The sequence below is a fragment of the Prosopis cineraria genome, unplaced genomic scaffold (genome assembly GCF_029017545.1).
Source record: "Prosopis cineraria cultivar Desert tree isolate PC_DT_omini unplaced genomic scaffold, ASM2901754v1 PC1, whole genome shotgun sequence".
NCBI classification, from domain to species: Eukaryota; Viridiplantae; Streptophyta; class Magnoliopsida; order Fabales; family Fabaceae; genus Prosopis; species Prosopis cineraria.
The window spans coordinates 11,643,759-11,663,723 of NW_026555332.1; the positions used below are offsets into that span (position 1 = coordinate 11,643,759).

The 19,965-nt window shown below is 29.9% G+C and overlaps 2 protein-coding genes across 2 annotated transcripts; both read right to left on the bottom strand.

Annotated features, from left to right (window-relative positions):
* Positions 1-1,541: 1,541 nt before the first annotated feature.
* On the bottom strand, positions 1,542-2,045 carry LOC129314598 (uncharacterized). Its single transcript, XM_054958108.1, has one exon. The coding sequence runs from the start codon at positions 2,043-2,045 to the stop codon at positions 1,542-1,544; it is 504 nt and encodes a 167-aa protein (XP_054814083.1).
* Positions 2,046-16,829: 14,784 nt separating this feature from the next.
* Positions 16,830-19,529, bottom strand: LOC129314678 (leucine-rich repeat receptor-like serine/threonine-protein kinase SKM1). Its single transcript, XM_054958201.1, has 3 exons — positions 19,210-19,529; positions 18,612-19,156; positions 16,830-17,263 (listed from the first exon to the last, which is right to left on the bottom strand). The coding sequence occupies exons 1-3, from the start codon at positions 19,527-19,529 to the stop codon at positions 16,830-16,832; spliced, it is 1,299 nt and encodes a 432-aa protein (XP_054814176.1).
* Between the last annotated feature and the right edge of the window lie 436 nt (positions 19,530-19,965).

Sequence of the window (19,965 nt, forward strand, 5' to 3'; positions counted from 1 at the left end):
TTCCTGTATAGAACTCGATCCATGCTAAACTACTTTCTGTACTTATATATATAAAAAAATAAAAGACAAAATGTAAGTTTAGGCTACTTTGCACCTCACTTCCCCTGTCTCTGCACGTTCTCCAATGATAAACATTAATATGTGGTTGTTTCTTTTGCTTTTAGCATATGTTTGTTCTTTCCTCTTTTTTTTTTTTTGGCAAAAGAGGACCCAACAATGTAATTATATATATATATATATGTATGTATGTATGTATATATAATATAAATAATATTTTATGTATAAAAAATAATATATTATTTTTTATTTTAATTATAATTATAATAATTATATACTTCAAAAATTATAAAAATTATAAAATAACTACATAATCAATAACAACATAAAATTACATAAATTTAAATCATAATAAATAATTTTAGGGTTAGATTGTTAAAGATCATTTCTTCCTTCATTGTTTTTCTAGCAACGTCCTATACGGTGGGGCAATATCATATGTAAATACTTTATCTGTTAAAAAATACAAGGCATTTTTAATCTTTCAAAGTATAATCATTATCTCTTACCAAAAGTACCCTCATTGAATAAATCACTTTATATTTATTTTAAGAATAAATCACTTTGAAAGATTAAAAATACCTTGTATTTTTTAACAAATAAAGTATTTACATATGATATTGCCCCACTATATAGGACATTGCTAGAAAAATGGTGAAGGGAGAAATGATCTTTAACAATCTAACCCTAAAATTATTTATTATGATTTAAATTTAGTAATTTTATGTTGTTATTGATTATGTAGTTATTTTATAATTTTTCTAATTTTTGAAGTATATAATTATTATAATTATAATTAAAAAAATAATATATTATTTTTTGATACATAAAATATTATTTATATTACACACACACACACACATATATAATTACATTGTTGGGTCCTCTTTTGCCAGAAAAAAAAAAGGAAAGAAAAAACATATGCTGAAAGCAAAAGAGACAACCACGTATTAATGTTTATCATTGGAGAACGTGCAGAGATGGGAAGTGGGGTGCAAAGTAGCCTGAACCTACATTTTGTCTTTTATTTTTTTTTTATATATAAGTACAGAACTCGGTTTAGCATGGACCGAGTTCTATACTCCAAGATTAAAAAAAATTTAAAATTTAGTTTGATATGAATCGAATTTCAAATATATAGTATGTAGGGAAATATTTTTAAAAGTGCAGTATTTGAATAAATAAATTTTTTTTTGTAGCATAAATGTCAATTTGCCGTGGTAAAAATTTAATAACGTGACTTATAAATAGGATTAAAAATAAATATTTTTTCTTTCTATCTTAAAAATAAGACCGGAGGGGGTATTCAGTAACTCACACAAAACAAAAAGAAAAAAGAAAAACAGTAGATTAAAACAAGAGTATATAAGAAAACGGATAGATCTAGAGCTTCTAATACCCTAACCCTATAACATCTCAAGCTGTAGCAGCACGGTGCAACGACGGCGCAGGAGATGGTATTGAGGAATATAGTGTGGCACTGTTCAGATTTCTAGTTTTTGGTGGAACTTTGGATCTCTCCATAACCAGGATACTGGAGTTAATAAAAAGGGAATAGCAACCATTAAGAAGATGAAACCCGGGGTTTGATAATTCGAGGGCGTAATAGTATAAACAGAAACGGGATAAGAAAGCCCAAGTGCGAAGATGGCAAAGTTCAGCTCAATTTTGAGAGGGAAGCCATGGGTGAGGAGCTCAATCGTGCACATTGAGAAATAAAATCTTATAGTGTTCCCAAATATGAACATAATAAATGAGGGTCTGCTTTTGGTACCGAGAATAGATACCCCCGCAACATGAGGGGGATAGGTAGTACGGTCATCTTGCCAAAGACCGCCGGGGGGACTAAGCACCGCCTGATACGTCGCCGTTGCCATCAGAACGGCGACGGTGAGGAGGGCTGTCCGAACGTCGCCAACACTGTCTCGACTTTTTTGGTATCTGAAATCCTCTTGCACTTCATGCTCTTCTTGTTGATTTGCAGCCATGACCATGAGCCTCCTGCTTTACAGAACAAGTAATAATTAATTATCACTAAATAATAAGAAAAACTATCAGGCCAGGCAAAAGAAGCTATTAATAATTCTAGCTAGTATATATTGTAATGCTTTGACTATGTTACATCTATTTCTTCTGTGGTGAGTGGATTTCTAGCACTAAATTCATTCGTCGAATTGATGTCATGACATGAGAGAGCTTGAGATATCCCTCGACACGTACCTATGAGAAGCACTCGAGTCTTGCTTGGTGTTGGATCCAACCTAATGAATGATACACACACACACGCACAAACCGACAGCAACCAAATTTTGAAAATATCATTAACCAAAAGGTCCCAATCAATAGTTTTATTAAGTGTTCTTATTTTTTTTATTATATATATACAATGTAATTTCAATATTTTTTCAATGGTATATATAGACACAATAAAAAATGGGAGAATTACATACAATTCCCACATAACATAATTAAGTACCACAATACAATATAATTTCAATATTTTCAATGATATATATAGATACAATAAAAAATGGGAGAATTATATAAAAAATGGGTATAAGTCAACTTTCAATCTCTCTTCATGCATTATATTTCCTCTTTCCTTCTGGAACCAACCAGAAACCTATATAGGCATCCTTGTTGATTGTTTGAATATGGCATAAAAGAATGCTGAAGTTATTATAATATATTGTAAACCCAAATCAGATGGTACATGCTTCGAGGAATCAATAGGTGCAGTATAATCGTAGCTCTGATATAAATCTTTTATGTTGTGAAAAAAAATCATATGGTACAAAGAAAACATAAAAAAAAATCTTTTACAAGATATTTAATAGCCATACACTTATGTGGCGAATTCGGCATGACATGGTAAAGAGAGTCAGTGATTTAACGGTTCTGTCAACAGTGGGATGTTTAAGTACAAAAATAAAAGGTCAGGGAAGCTTTTAATCAATTTTCCAAGGTTCGGGGTGTTATATAAAAAAGACCAAAGTTGAATGACAACGAAGTACCGCGAGATGCCATAATTCTTCTAAAGTTTCATAGGCATTCATGACATTAATGATTTTCGGTGAAATCACTAAAATATCCCCATTTTAAAATAAAAAAGCAACAGCTCTGGCCTAAAAAAAAATAAATATTAGTGACTATTTTAGTTTTGACATTCAATAGAATAGAACAAATAATTACAACTTCTTTTGTGCAAATTTTTTATTTACTAAAGTTTGAGTGTTATAAATATTTGTGACTAATTTTCTTCTAGCAATAACTAATATGGAACAAGCAATTACTACTTTAGTTTAAACTAGAGATATTTTAGTTATTTTATAAAAAATCATTAATTTCAGAACAGTTACTAGGGATTTGAGAAGAATTATGGTATTTCATAGGATTTCATTATCATTTGCATATTTCAATGAGATTTTTCTGTCATTTTTTTCTTATTTTTATTGCATGAGACTAGGGGTTTTTTTATTGCATTTTTCCTTATTTTTCTGTCACTTTTATTGCAAGTGCATAAATCAATATTTGAAAAGGTGGGCAACCAAAGCAAAACAAACACAACATTAATATTGCAGGAATCATCCATGATAATGTCAGCCAATTGTTTTGGCTCACAGATATTTTGATTTAATTGTGGACGCTTTGATGGACATACAATTCTTGAAATAAAAGATAGTATTTATAATGTCATCACTCGTGGATCTTTGTGGGTCTCATTTGACAAAAATTTACGACCCCCATCATAAAATTTCAACAAATTTTAATTTTTTTTGGATCTAAAATACAAATTTTAATTTTGAGTGTTTTGTTGCAAAAGAAGTATTTTCCTCTTTCTTTGTTTGTTTAAAGCTTGATGAGATAAATGAATGGCCCAATTATTATTCAACTATTATCTTTTTGAATGAATTTCAAATTATTTAATTTTTATACAACACTTTTGCCATAAATTTTAAGACTAAATTAAATTCGATTTATTTTGTTTAAGATTATATTCAGTTATATTTAAATTAAATACAAATTTCTAAAAAAAATTGTTAGCTTAATTTTTCATAATGTAAGAAGCAAAATTGTCCATGCCATAAAAAGGCTAAGAAAAACTCTTCTAAATAATCATTTTAAGGCATCCTTTTATCTGAACAATAATTTCATTTTTGCCTTGCACTCCAACCATTTTTATTTTAAGGATATTTTTATGTATTGTAAAATATGTTCAAATTATATATAAAATATTTTCATTTTAAAAATGTGCCAAATTTAAATAATTTCGTCAACATTTAAATAGCTTGCCGAAATAATTCTTTTATCCCCATTGTTATTGTGAAGACGTTAAAATTATCAATGCTCAATGTACTAAATAAAACTATAAGAACTGTTCCATTCACAATCTTGAATAGCGTGATGCATTTTCTAGTTTCTTTATAATACACACACCAAATATATATATATATATATATATAACACACACATATAAATGTATGTTCAGTCCTCACCAAGACAAAAACAATGTATAGTCAGTAATAATTAACATGTGGGGTGGGCTTTCCAAGTAGGAAAAAAAAAATCATTTCTTTATCCATAACCCAAATCACATGAATTGTTTTGCAGAAAATTGCTCGTTATTTATGCTTCCATAATTATTTTCTTGCAAAAAGTTTTTTCTTATTTAGAAAATTATATTGTATAAATTAAGAAAACATTAAAAACTCTAGTGAATTCTTTTTGAAGCCAAATGATCGTTATTATGTATTAGTGGTTCCCATCGTCTAATTTATTGATATGGATGGGTCATCTGTTATTCTCAAAAGTTCCTTGTTCTGCAAATATTTAGTCACCTCATGAATAAGAGCAATACAAAATTATGACATAAACATAAGAGATTATATTTTAGCATTTTTCATGTAAAAAATGTAATTTTTATACATTTAAAAAATAAAAAAAATCGATTGCCATCTTCCTCTCCTTCCTTCTGCTTCTTCTCATCTTCCTCTCAGCTTCAATGATAATTGAAAACAGGGCAAGGAAAAAAAAAGAAATTGAATAGATAATGATGAATTAGAAAATTAATATGGTTCATTCTAATTATTGACAGCCTCATATAATTACCCACAACGTGTGGAAGGGGCTTCCGAACTTCTTTTGCTATTATTTTTGTCATATATCTTCCACAATGTGCTATTACTGTTGTCCGAACATTTAAATTTTTCAATAAGCATTGTTAATGAAATATATTATTTATTATTATTTGGGAAAAAATAAATTCTTATAATAAAAATAAAAAACATGAAAACTAATAGATATAAAAAGTTTTTATATATTAAGATAATTTTTATTAGAACTTTATGTTTTATGCATTGTTTTTAATATTTAATTTTATTAAATTATACCTTTAATATAATTTAATAAATAATTAAATTTATATTTTTACTAAAATATTAATATTTATTTTAAAATAAATTATGACCCCATCGATTTATTTTTGTGGGTTCTTCACTTGTCTTTCGTGATTGACTGATTATCAATACTCATTTTGGGAGTAAAATGCATGGGATTTACCGGAAAAAAATAAAAAAGAAAAGAAAATTCCAAGGAGAAAATTCTTCTCAAATCATTGTTTTTTACCATTCTATACATGTTTTCTTGTAATTATAATCTCTTGCTTTTGCTAAATGTAATTACAAGTTGACTAAGGACTACTTAACAGTCATATATAATTAATCAGTAGTAATTTGCGGAATGGGCATTCCCACGAGGAGAAAATTCTTTTAAAATCAATGTGATATTTCTCCATCATTTTCTAACTTTGGTCTCCATTTTCAAATTGTCCACACTTGAATAGTACTCTAAATGGATGAGACTTTTTGAGTTGTAAATTGCCTTATGTCAGTTATTAACAGACCTCATAGTAATTAATTTTTTTATATGGGACTTTAACATAATTCTTCATTTTATTATTGAAAAAAAAAAGTTGTTAAAGCATATGTGTTGTGGAGAATGCTTTTATAATCATAATCTAACTTTATAAAGTCTTTCATCATAGTTGACTTATTATTTTTATGTTGGAATATTTTATGAATTGTGAATTTACATTAATTAATTATGATTTCTAAGTTTGGTAATTATTTAGAGCCGGGCCGGCCCTTTTAGACCCAAAAAAATTGAGAGCCGAGCTTCTATTTTATCTTTAAAAAGGTAAATCGGGCCTAAAAGGGCCTTTTAGGTCCAAAAATAAAAGGGTCGGCCCTTTAGAGCCAGGGCCGGCCCTTTTAGACCCGTTTATAATTTTTTAAAAAATTATTGTATAAAAAAAAATAAAAGATTAAATACATAACTTAAAGAAATGAACATATTAAATGCATTCATCCATCCATCATTTATTTATTAAGATTTAGCAGATAATATTAATTAAGTTTAATTTTTATTGGTATTCACTTTGATGTTGCTATTTGATATTAGACCTAAAAATTTTAATTTTCTTTATTGTTATGGTGTAAATTGATTTAAATTTATTTTCTTAAACTTAATTTTATGAATAATAATTTTTTTATGATTATAAATATATTTTTTATAATTTTTAATTAAAAAAATAGGGCCGAGGCCCTGAGGGCCGGCCCTTTAGCCTTGAGGGCTAAGGCCGGGCCTTTAAAAAATAAAACCTTGATATGCAATCGGGCTTATTAGGGCCAGCTCGTTTAGGCCCTAGCCCTTTAAGGGTCGATCCTTTAGGGTCGGGCTGGCCCTAATTGACAGCTCTATAATTATTGAGCCCTGAAAACATTAGTTTTTATGATATTGTATAGACTGTAATAGATAACAAATGTAAGCTTATTAAACAGAAGCTTAACCTGCAAACTTTTAACTACCAGTCTTTACCCCTATCACAAAGCAAACCGAGTTAGATAGCGTATGAGAGAATTAATTTATTAAGTAATCATATTTAAGTGGTAACTAGTACAATCTTCAACATGTTCAATATGTCTCACTGTCTTCAACAGACCCATTCTCTCTTCTTCTTTTTGCACTCTCCATTCTCTCAATAAAGCTAAGAAGTTTTAGTAGGTTGTAAATCTATCTAATCTCGAAATAAATGAGATCCTCAAGTCTATATTTTCTTTAGAGCAACAAGTATGCCCATCAAACTCTATTATAATTATTTTGATTAATTATTGATATTTTCATCGCATGTATCAGAGCATCGTTGGAAATATCCCTGTTGAATAATTACTTATGCGGGAATGAAATTCTCTTCAAAATTTTGGATCGTTCTATTTTGGTGGGGTTTCATGGAAGTGAAGCAACGGAAGTAGCAGAATGGAATTGGCTGATTATTTGACAAGAAAGTTGGATTGTTGGTGATGAATCGTTGAAGCCTTCACTACATAACACCTTCTGATCATGAGGGGGCATAATTGTGTGGAGCAAGTTGGGGTACTCGCTCTACAATTTAACGCGAGTCATCTCCAATCGTTCCATTTAAATCATAAAAAAAAAACAATTACATCATTAAAAAAATTTTATTTTTATCCCTATCCCCGATAAATATTGCAAATTTGAATTTTTAGAAATTGAAAAAAGTATATTTAAACTAAAATAATTAACACTTTACAGATTAAACTTTACTTTTGCAAAGTAATTTATACCTTTTATATTCAGTATATCATAGCATCATAAGGTACTTTTTCTGAAATATCATGGGTAAAGAACGAAGTTGGAAAGGAACTCACAAGGAGAATTCCTTGGGCGATTCTCTTTGAATATATGTGTTGGGATACTTGGGTTACTAGATGTAACCTTGTTTTTGGCTCTAATAAACATAGGGATACTTAGGATGGCATGTATAGTCTGTTTAGAACTTTTATGGATACGGATATAATGAATAATAGCCCCTTTTTCAACCCACAAGATGTTATGCAAGCATGGCGAAGAGTTATTCAAGTTACATGTTGATGGCTAAGTAAGAAGTGATGGAAGCAACAGATGTGGTGGCACCTATGAAACATTGATATTTCAAATTGCCTCATGTGCTCATATTGGTATCATATTTGCCATTGATACTTGCTAATAGTTCTTTGATACATATCTTTAAAATATCAGAATATTATTTTTTAAATTTTCAATATATATACGATACTTCTATATAATTATACTAGTTTGGATGTTTCTTAAACTAAAATTATATTTTTAATATTTTTATGTATTTTTGTAAATATGAATGCACATATTGAATACATATCATTTTTTTATATTTCTTTAAAACAAAAGTAACAATGTATTGGATACATATCATATTTGATCATATATTGTATATGTGCATCATAGGGTGGCACCTATGGGGTAACAGTAACAAGTAGGTTTGTGGCTTTAGCTCCAAATTGACCTATGTCCTCCCTACTATAGCCAAAATGATGGTATCATATAAGGTCTGTTTGAAAACTTGTTCTGGGAATAATTTTCTGTTTTTCAGAACAAAAGAATAAAAAAATCTGTTTGGTAACGTGTTTCAAAAAGTATTTTAGAGAATAAAAAAATAAAATATTGTTTTGAAAAACAGAAAAATAAAAATAACTTTTAAGTGTTCTGTGACTATTGTTCTGGAGAACAAGGGAGAATGAGAAAAATACATATTTTCATTATTTTTTTGTTCTCAGAACATGTTTTATAAAATACTAGTTTTCAGAATAATAAAATAAAAACAGTTTCAAACAGCCCATACTTTCTATGAGTTTTGAAGCCATTAGTTTTTTTTTTTTTATTTGGTCTGCCATTCGAACTTGAAATCTGTAGGATGAGTGTGCAGCACACTAACCGACAAACTATAAGTTTTCATGGCTTGAAGCCATTAGTTTAATTATGAGAGAGTGTGATGTTAACTACTCTTTAGAGGGATGGTCAAATTATTTTTAGTTATGTTCCTAGAGGTTGTAATAGGGAAGCTGATTATTTAGCTAGAGTCTCCCATACTATGGAGGAAACTTTTTTGCCTCTTTAACTATGTTCAATTATCTGATTTAGAAGTGGACAATGGTGAAAGAGGATAGGTTGTTTTGTCTGCTTCAGTTTTGCAGTACTTTGGTATATTATTATTAATGAATTTAGTGTTTATCCAAAAAAAACTAATTAAATATGCTGCAATTTAAATAATTTCAGCATATATAGCATTTAAGTATTATTGTCAAAATCTAAAGTTGACTTTTTGAGTTTATTATTTTTATGATTTTTAGCTTACAAAATCATATCAACTCACTCATGAACTCGGATTAAATATAAATTTAGTTAAACTTGCGAGATAATTCTTCAAGTTTATTATTTTTACATTTTTAGCTAATAAAATCGTGTTAACTCACTCATAAACTATGATTATTCTGTACATGCTTACATTTCTAGCTTAAATGATTTAAGCACCTTGCAAAATATCATAAACACATCTACATTTTTTAAAATTAAATATTCCTGCAGAGAGTAAAATGTAAGGGAATTGCAATATATTTACCAGAAGATAGATAAAAGAAGAAAGTTTCAAGGAGAAAATTCTCAAATCATTGTGGACTACATATGCTATACATGTTTGCTTGCAAGAAGTTGACTAAGGACTAATTAAAAGCCATATAATTAGTCACAGCTTGCGGCATGGGCATTCCCCCAAGGAGAAAATTATTCTTCTCAAATCATTTTGATATTTCTCCATCCTTTTGATATTATTTTGTTCCCAACTTTCAAATTTTCCACACTTCAATAGTACTAAATGAATTTCAAGGTCAAAAAAATTGTACTAAATGAATGAGACTTTTTTTTTTCCAAAATGAGACTATTTATTATTTGAAAAATTGTTAAAAGTATGTGTTGTGAAAAATTCTTTCATAGTCATAATCCATGTTGTAAAGTCATTCGTGATTGACTTGTTATTATCTTACGTGTTAGAAACGGCAGAAACACAATCCATAGTTTCTTTAAGTCATAATTAACTATTTTCAATATATTTTGTCTGGTAAAAACTAATTTTAAAGTCTTTTGTCACTGACTTATTACTCCTATTACTAAGGGTAAACATTTAAATACAATCATAGAATGTATTGATTGAAAAGTAACTTTCAAGCCCCATAATTTTTGAAAATCTGCTATAAAAGAACCTTAAAAATCAAATTACTAACAAGGGGTCAAAGAACTTGAGTTTTGTTATGATTGCATAAAAATATGTTCTCCCATGATTGGAACGAATATTTGATATTATTACCATCATATTTCAGAATTTTTATCATATTAATTCTGAACGAAGTCAACTCTATTTAAAAAAAGATACACAAGTTATAATGTGAGGAAGTTAAACGCAATGTTTTTTTTTTTTTAAGTTAACAACTTTAAGTCACAAGAATTATTAAGATCTTTAATTATGGATGCAATCAAATTAGAAAAAACACAATCAACGGTCCCTATAAATTTATCAAATTTTACTTTTAGTATCTATAGTTTTTTTAAGCCCCTATAGTTTTAAAAAAATTGGGTGATATTTATTTTTCATGTCCCTATAGTTTTAATTTTTTTTCAGTGTTTTTTATCCTTATAAGGATTAAAAACACCCAAAAATAATAATAGAGACTGAAGTAAAATTTGATAAAATCATAGAGATCAAAAATTATATTTTCTCATAAAATTATAATCCATGAATGTTATTTTCCCTCAATTTGTTGTCACGTGGGAGGACAACAATCAACTAAAACTAAACCAATTCTAGGCAACGATGACCGTACATCAAAAGGCCCAAATCATAAAAAAAATCAACGAATTTTTATATATACATAAAAATCAACGAATTTTTTTGCAGTTTAATTATTAACTAATTGAGCCCATATTTAAAGCCCATGGGTCAATATACAATGGTGGATATATAGACGAATGTTGCGGCGTACCATTGTTTTTCTTTTCTTCCAACATTGCTTCTTAGTTGTTGTGCAATTCTTTCGTTTGGGCTATCCTAAGCTATAAAGCACCAATGCAACTCACTGTCATCTTCGTAAGTTGTAACTATATTCATTGCAACTAACAAGATTTGATTCTAACAAAAGAGATTAGTCTATTATAATGTGATAAATTAAAATTTCAATTTTCTTTTAAAAAGATGCTTATATTTAGTGCTCAATAGTATTTTAAATAGAATTATCTTTAATAAAAGGATACCTATAAATAAAAAAAACTATATTCATTGCAAGAAAATTGATTATTTTGATTCATATTTGTTTTTGGTAGCAAACCAATGGTATCCAAAATCACATTGAGATTTTATACTTAAACGACCATAATCATTTTCATTAGGACCAACATGCATTCAGGATAAATGTATTTCTAATGAATTTTCAACTTATAAGTTTATTGAAATCCCATGTGTGGGGTAATATACTAATATGTTTTTTACATTAATTTTTTTTTGTGGGGACAAATGAAATGGCAATAATTTTTATAGTGTAGTTCTATTCTAATTATATATCTGATATAATGCCATCTAGGATGTATATGTAGCACATCCTTCTTTTTATGTTTTGTTTTTTGCTTCCTTTTTTTTTGGTTTTTTGTTTTTGGTTTTTTGTTTTTTTTTTGTTTGTTTTTTTTTTTTTTGCTTAGGGGAGAAGAATGAGGAAGCATGACTTCAAAATTTAGCTTGGAACTAAAAGTACTAACATCTCAAATGCTCCTCTAATTTAGTAAAACCTTATTATTTTCCCATATCATTTTTATTAAGCGCAAAGATAAATCTAATATAGTAATATCATATTTTAATTAGTCTAATTCATTTTAAGATTATTGATTTCATTCGTGGTCATCAAGCACACCAATTTATTATTTTTCATGTCTTACAAAATTTAATTATTTAAGAAAGTATGATTAATTGTAATAATTATAAAGTAGAGGCTCCCATGCAATGCAAGGAAAGTAAATTATAGTTTTAAAAAATGAAGCAAATAATTTGAAGTATGCATAAATCATATATTTAAAAATATCACATCAATAAATAATGAAAAATAATTATTTTTATAATAAATAGATTATTATAATTTTATATAATATTTCTAATTATATATCTGATATAATGCCATCTAGGATGTGTATGTAGCACATCCTTCTTTTTATGTTTTGTTTTTTCCTTTTCTTCTTGTTTTTTTTTTTTTACTTTTTTACTTTGGGGACAAGAATGAGGAAGCATGACTTCAAAATTTAGCTTGGAAGTAAAAGTAATAACATCTCAAATGCTCATCTAATTTAGTAAAACCTTATTCTTTTCCCATATCATTTTTATTAAGCATAAAGATAAATCTAATATAATAATCTCATATTTTAATTAATCTAATTCATTATAAGATTATTGATTTCATTCGTGGTCATCAAGCACACCAATTTATTATTTTTCATGTCTTACAAAATTTAATTAAAGAAAGTATGATTAATTATAATGATTATAAAGTGGAGGCTCCTCGTGCAATGCAAGTAAATGCTAATTTTAAAAAATGAAGCAAATAATTTGAAGTATGCATAAATCATATATTTTAAAATATCACATCAATAAATAATGAAAAATAATTATTTTTATAATAAATAGGTTATTATAATTTTATATAATATTGATATACTAAATAAATCAGCACTGCAAATTTCTTGAATTAATCACACCGATGAACCCACTAATTTTAAAAGAAGTCAAGAACGGTGTCAAGCTTTTCTTGAGGACAGTAGATTATCGAACCAATCTTGGTTTTGCAAATAAACGAGTTTTCTGTTAACGTATTTGATAAAAGCTAAGTCCAAACCATCAAAATAAATTATACACAATCTAAATAAAAGATAGAGCAAAATACTCTAATCTCCCATTTACTTCATCTTAATTATAAATACCTCTTTCTTATTTTTAAAACCTATATGAACCTTTCCTAGTATAAATAATTGAACGTACTCTTGACCAGCCCCAAGAAACAACTGAACACCAAACCCCAGATTTAAGGATCAATGAGGCTAATGATGGATCTGTCCAGAATGATGACAGTGCTCAACAACAGCAGATACAGACTCCAGAACAGCAATCTTATGCAGATAGTCAACACACATCACACTAATCATCTCACCCATCCTCAAATCTGCAGTCTAATGATCTTGGTTGGCCTATTGCTTTGCGAAAAGGGGTAAGATCTTGTACTACCAAGCATCCAATTAGTAATTTTGCCTCTTACGAACGGCGATCTCCCTCTATGAAGGCTTTTACAGCTAGTGTGTCAACTGAATCCATACCAAAAGCTGTGTATGAGGCATTACAGATCCCTGATTGGAGAATTGTTGTTCTTGATGAAATGGAGGCTTTGAAGAAAAATAACACTTGGGAGTTGACAAAACTACCCAAAGGTAAAACTACAATTGGTTGTTTGTAGATGGGTTCTCACAAACAAATGTAACCCAAATGGGAGTCTCAACAAGCACAAGGCTTGCCTTGTAGCTCGGGGTTTTACACAAACCTATGGAATTTATTATCAAGAAACTTTTGCTTCAGTAGCAAAGTTCAATACAATTAAGGTACTTCTTTCCCTCTCTGCAAATCTCAATTGGTGTCTTCATCAACTAGATGTGAAAAATATATTTTTAAATGGTGATTTAGAAGAAAAAATTTACATGAAAATTCCTCTTGGTTTTAAGATTGATAGAAATAAGGGTAAGGTGTGCAAGTTTAAGAACTTATTATATGGTTTAAAACAATCTCCACAAACTTGGTTTGAATGCTTTACTAAAGCAGTTAAAAAGAATGGGTATACTCAGTGTCAATTAGATCATACATTATTTATAAAGCATAGAGATGAAAAGATAGAAGTTCTAATCATCTATATAGATGATATTATTCTCACAAGTGATAATATAAGTGAAATAGAAAGCCTCAAGAGAATGTTGGCTACAAAATTTGAAGTGAAGGACCTAGGGACATTGAGATATTTCCTAGGAATGGAAGTGGCTTGGTCAAAAGATGGAATTGCAATTTCACAAAGGAAGTGTGCTCTTCATTTGTTGAAGGAAACAGGTAAGCTTGGATGTAGACCATGTGCTACTCCTGTGAATTAAATCATAAACTTGGTTTAAATCGTAAAAGTACTTTAGTTGATCAAGGAAGATATCAGTGATTAGTTGGCAAACTTATATATCTCTCCCACATAAGACTTGATATAGCCTATGCAGTGAGTGTGGTGAGTTAATTTTCTAGTTGACCTAATAAAGAACTTATGACAGCTATGTTCAAGATTTTGAGGTACTTGAAGCTCATGCAAAGGAAGGGACTCTATTTCAAAAAGGGAGTTCATAAAGGGATTGAAATTTATACAAATACTGACTAGGCTAGTGCCATCACTGATAAAAGATCGATAACAAGTTATTGCACATTTATTTGGGAAAACTTGGTGACTTAGTGGAGCAAGAAACAACCAGTTGTCTCTCGAAGTAGTGCAGAAGCAAAACTTAGAGCTTTAGCTCTTGGATTGTATGAAGGTTTGTGGTTTGAGAGGCTCTTTAAGGAGCTAAAGATGTGCTACGATGGTCCTATGAAGGTATTTAGTGACAATATGGTTACAATTAGGATTGTCAAAAATCCTGTTCATCGTGGCAAGACCAAGCATGTGGAGATAGATCATCATTTTATCAATGAGAAGATAGAAAGAAAAACTATGGAAATGAAGTATATACCTATAAGACAGCAAGTAGCAGATATACTCACTAAGTCAGTTGCACAGCCCAAGTTTGAAAAATTAACTAGCAAGCTGGGAATGAAGAATATTTATTCTCCAGCTTGAGAGAGAGTGTTAGAAGGCTTCAGGCCTAGGTCCAATAGATAAGCTTAATCATTAAGTTTTATCTATGTAATATCTTAGAATCATTTTAATGATATTGTTTTTATTCTTCGTGATTTAGAGGATTAGAATCTGATTTGAAATTCAAATCAGATATTAGTTCAGATTTTATTCTGATTTACTTTTCCTTGTAACCCTAATCTACTACTCCATAAACACTAAGCTATTGATTAATAAAAATAAGAAACTAAGATGACTTTTTCCCTCAGTTAAATTTCAATATATAAGCATTTTCCTAAAAAAATCAAAAGATCAAAACCAGTCATGCAAAACAGAGGACCACTAGATCAGAAAGTGACAAGATTAATGATGAAGATTGAAAATTATTATGGGACATTATATACATGTTTATTTGTGAGAAGTTAACCCAAAGACTCATTAACAGCCATATAATTTTGCCACATTGTGTGGAATGGGCATTTGAAGGAGAAAATACTTCCCAAATAATTGAGATATTTCTCCATCTATATTATATTCTTTGGTCCCCACCATCTAAATTTTCAACACATGAATAGTTAATGAATGAGAATAATCATATTTTCACATGCTGTGAAAATACTAACTTGGTTCTTTTTGGTCTGCCATTTGAAACTTGCAATCCATAGGTTGAGTGTGCAGCACACTAACTAACAACCTACAAGTTTTCTTGGCTACTAACTTGGTTCTTTGATTGTTGTGCTAGCGTTACTGGTTTTGTGAGATATTGCTCACTCAAGGATAATGCATTGAATATATTAGATTTCATAATTAAACGGATGCCAAAAATTCTTCTTAATGCATTTTTATATAAATTAGGATTTTATTTTTTTATGAAATCAATCAACAAAGGTTAAAATAGAGATTTATATATGATATTTAATTTTGTCTTGTAGTTAGATATTTCACGGTAGTCCTTTGAAGATAATTGATTTCCAAAATAAGTATATAATTGCGTTACTTTTAGTTTCATCTTGAATACACCAATTAAAAAAAAATAGACAGTCTTTTATCATATGGCATATATTATACAATGGTGTAATATTCATATATAGTTCAACTACATAATGTTTGTCAATGAATTTATTTATATACAAAATTGCATTATGACTAAAAGGCATAATATGATTACAAGATAGGAAAATCACTCATCTTCTAAAACCAACACCGTTCCAAATGAAAATCTGGCCTCAATTTTTTCATTAATACCAACAAGATTGCAATTTATACCACATAGTATCAATGGATTGAAAATAAGCATACCTCCATGATCTACTGCAAAGCAAAGGACCCACCACTGCCTAAAATCCCACAGGAAAACCCAATGCCATACTTACAAAGAACCAATTGATCCCATTCTCATATTGATCAGCTACTATATCTTTATTGCTAAAGCCATTTGAAGTGCAATTAATGGAAAGTGGAGGACCACATAAATCGTTGCCCACATAACTTAAAGCTTCAAAGCTTTGTAATTGGATCCCTGTTGGGATTTTTCCCACCAATTTATTGTAAGACAAGTTTAGCATGCTCAAGAAGCTTAATTTGGATATGCTTGGTGGGATTTCACCTAAAAGACAATTTCTTGAGAAATCAATAGTCTCCAACGATTCCATGTTGCCAATATTTTGAGGGATTTCTCCACTAAAATGATTATTTTGAAAGGTTCAAAAAGTGCAATCCATTGAGTCTTGTGACTTCTATTGGTATGTTTCCATATAATTCATTGCTTGAAATGTCAAAACATGTGATGAGGCCAAGGTTAGTAGTGTAATCATAAACTCTTCCTTTTAACAATAGAGCTTGAACTATCAAAAACTCATCAGGCAAACTTGATCGAAAATAAATGTATGATTCTAGACTATTATTTGTCACCAACATAGCCCTCAAATGGTTGACACATTTTGGTACATGTTAAGTCAACTTGTTTTATGCAAAATCCAAGATTTGGAGAGAACTCATGGCACAAATTTCTGAAGGAATGGAACTAAAGAATTTGTTTGATCTAAGAACAAGAACCTTTAGATTTGACAAACTTTGTCCAACCCATGATGGAATCACTCCTGAAAATTGATTATCCCCTAAATCTAAGGAAATCAAGTTGGCTTTGTCCTTCAAAATGGTAGGAAAATTTCTTAAAACATTATTATTACGAAGATACAACATTTGCAACCACAACAAGGATCCCATGGATGTGGGTAAGATCCCATTGAAATTGTTGTTTTCTAAGATCACCGTTGTAAGATATGGCCATGTCATCCAGCAATCAGGTATTTTCCTTGACAAATTATTTGATGCCAAATGAAGAAACTGCAAGGACTTTTTCTCCTCTTGTTTATGACACAAGAAATGAGTAAGTGATCCTGAAAACAAGTTTTTTGAGAGGTCTATGTGCATAAGACTTTGTGATGCATAGGGTAATTGGCCATGTAACTTATTTAACTTTAGATCAACACTTAGTAAAGTGCTAGTGTTTTCCAGCATATTAATTGGAAGCTCTCCTTTAATAAGATTTGTAGAGAAGTTCAAATACCTAACATTTCCAATTGCATTCCAAAACCACGTTGGAAAGGAATCAAAAATTGAGGCATTGGAGATGTCCAGAGTTTGAAGATGATTTAATGATTTGACCTATGAAGGAAATCGAGGACCGACATTCCAAGATGCCAAAATTAAGATCTCCAAATTTTGAAAAGAAGGACTCCAGTCAAGACCTACTTCTAAAGTGAGTGAGATTCTTGGTGCCCAAAATGTTTGCAAATGGGAAAAATTAACAAGATGAGCTTCTTTGACAATCCCTTGAAAGAGATTGTATCCCAAATGAAGTTTATTCAATTTGGAGAGTGATCCTAGACTTTCAAAAGGATTTCCATCAAGTTGATTCCATCTGAGATTAAGACACATTAAAGAAGTTAGATTTTTAAATGTAGGAATTGAACCATGAATAAGGTTTTTCAAAAGAGAAAGATATATCAAAGATGTAAGATTTCTCAATGAGCTAGGAAGTGGCCTAAGAATGGAATTGTTAGAAAGATCAAGAATTTCTAAAGATTTAAGATTTCCCAATAAGCTATGTAATGGACCTTGAATGGAGTTCTAAGAAAGATCAAGTTCAACAAGATTTTTTTAAAAGACCAATTTGGCTAGTGAGATGACTAGATAATCGACAACCACTCATATGAAAAATTTCTAGTGTTTGGGAAACACATCCTGCTGAAAGAACTTTTAATATTTCAGAAACTTTTTGGCATTGATCATATGAAAAAGCTAGTTTTTTCAAGTTGCAAAGATTTTCCACAAAATTTGGAATTGGCCCCTCCAGAAGATTATTAGTCAAATCAAGAGTAACAAGAGAAGTCAAGTTTCCCATGTTTCTAGAAATTAAGCCAACCAAGTGGTTGTTGGAGAGAATGAGAGACTTTAAGTGACTAAAATTGTATAACTAATTAGGGATAGGAGAGCTGAACAAATTATTAGATAAAACAAGATGTTGAAGGAGAGTAAAGTTTTGAATACCATTTGGAATGGAAACATCAAAAAAGTTTTCTAGTTGAAGGTGAACCAATTTTGTCAGTTGAAATATCCAATTCGGGATCAACATTGACGTGCCAAAATAAGAAGAAGAAATTTGAAGGATAACTAGAGATGAAAAGTTCAAGATGGATGGTTCAAATTGATGATTAAAAACACAATGTGACAAGTGCACCTTACTCAAAGAGAGAAGTGAATGCAGAACTTGCAACCAATCAAAGGCATTGGATAGGTTTACATAACTCAGCTCAAGATATTGGAGAGAAGAAAGAGATTGGAAAGATGAAAGAGATGAAAACCACTGAAGATTTTCAAAAGATTTGTAAGATCCATAATCATCTTCATGGGACAAATTAAAACCTCCGAGATGAAGATAGAATAGATTCGAGAGGTTTCCAGTTGGTTGAGGAATGCTTCCACTAAAATCATTACCTCCAAGGTCAAGATGGATCATATTGGAGAGATTTCTAATTTGATGAGGAATGCTTCCATTTAGAAGATAATTGTTTCCAAGGTCAAGATACTGCAAATTGGAGAGACTTCCAATTTGATGAGGAATACTTCCTTCAAAATAATTATTGCTAAGGTCAAGATATATCAAATTGGAAAGATTCCAAAAATGAAGAGGAATTCTTCCACCAAACTCAGCATGAGACAAGTTAAGATATTTCAAGCTTGTCATTGAACCAAGAAAATCAGGAATTTGCAAACCTCCAAAAAAATTTCTGCTCAAATCCAAATACTGTAAATGCTTCAGACCAAGCATAGAAGAATGTACCTCACCACCAAACCATAATGTCTCATAATCTCATCTTTGAACTCAAAAGGAGGCGGAGTTGTGAGGTGGAGCTCAAGAATGTGGCCTGTGATGTTGCTGCAAACAACAAAATCCCAATGGGAACAATTAATTCCATGAGGAGACCAAGAGGCAAGTCTGTTTAAAGGATCTGAGAGATAATGCTTCATAGTAAGCAAAGCATCTCGCTCACTTGTAATGCACTGAGCCTCAGAGGATGCACTGCAAATACATAAATCAATACTTGACAAGGTAATCAACCAAAGAAAAACAAACAGGATAATATTGCAGGAACCATCCATGACAGCGTCAACTAAAGGTTTTTGGCTCACAGAGTTTTTGATATAATTGTGGATGCTTTGAAGGATGTGCAATTGTTGAAAGAAGAGCCAGTATTTATAATGTCATGTGTGTGAAAAGTTAAAAAACAAACTGTCAAAAGACAATTTTTTTAACTATTCACACAAGAGTGTTTGATATATCCTAAACTGTTAAGATGATGTTGTATTGCAAATTGACAAAGTTAACTTTACCTATTCATTGACTCAAAAAATATAGTAAAAGAATTAGAAATTATGAAAAAATATTTTATAAAAAAATTAATACTAATTAAGTCTCATAAATTATAAATAAACTCTACGAGGATAATTTTATTTTTTACCCATATAAAAAACTAAAATATTATTTTAACCAGCCACTTTTACTTGCTCTTAGGTTATTATAGGATCACTATTACTG

Excerpts from the sequence above, each read along its gene's own strand:
- LOC129314598 (XM_054958108.1), bottom strand. The coding sequence starts at position 2,045 with ATGGCTGCAAATCAACAAGAAGAGCATGAAGTGCAAGAGGATTTCAGA.
- LOC129314678 (XM_054958201.1), bottom strand. The coding sequence starts at position 19,529 with ATGGATGGTTCCTGCAATATTATCCTGTTTGTTTTTCTTTGGTTGATT. Across the intron at positions 19,157-19,209 it reads CATTATGGTTTGGTGGTGAG|AAATTTTTTTGGAGGTTTGC; the intron begins GTACATTCTTCT and ends GGATTTGAGCAG. Across the intron at positions 17,264-18,611 it reads GCATTCACTTCTCTCTTTGA|GATCACTTACTCATTTCTTG; the intron begins GTAAGGTGCACT and ends ACTTGTTTTCAG.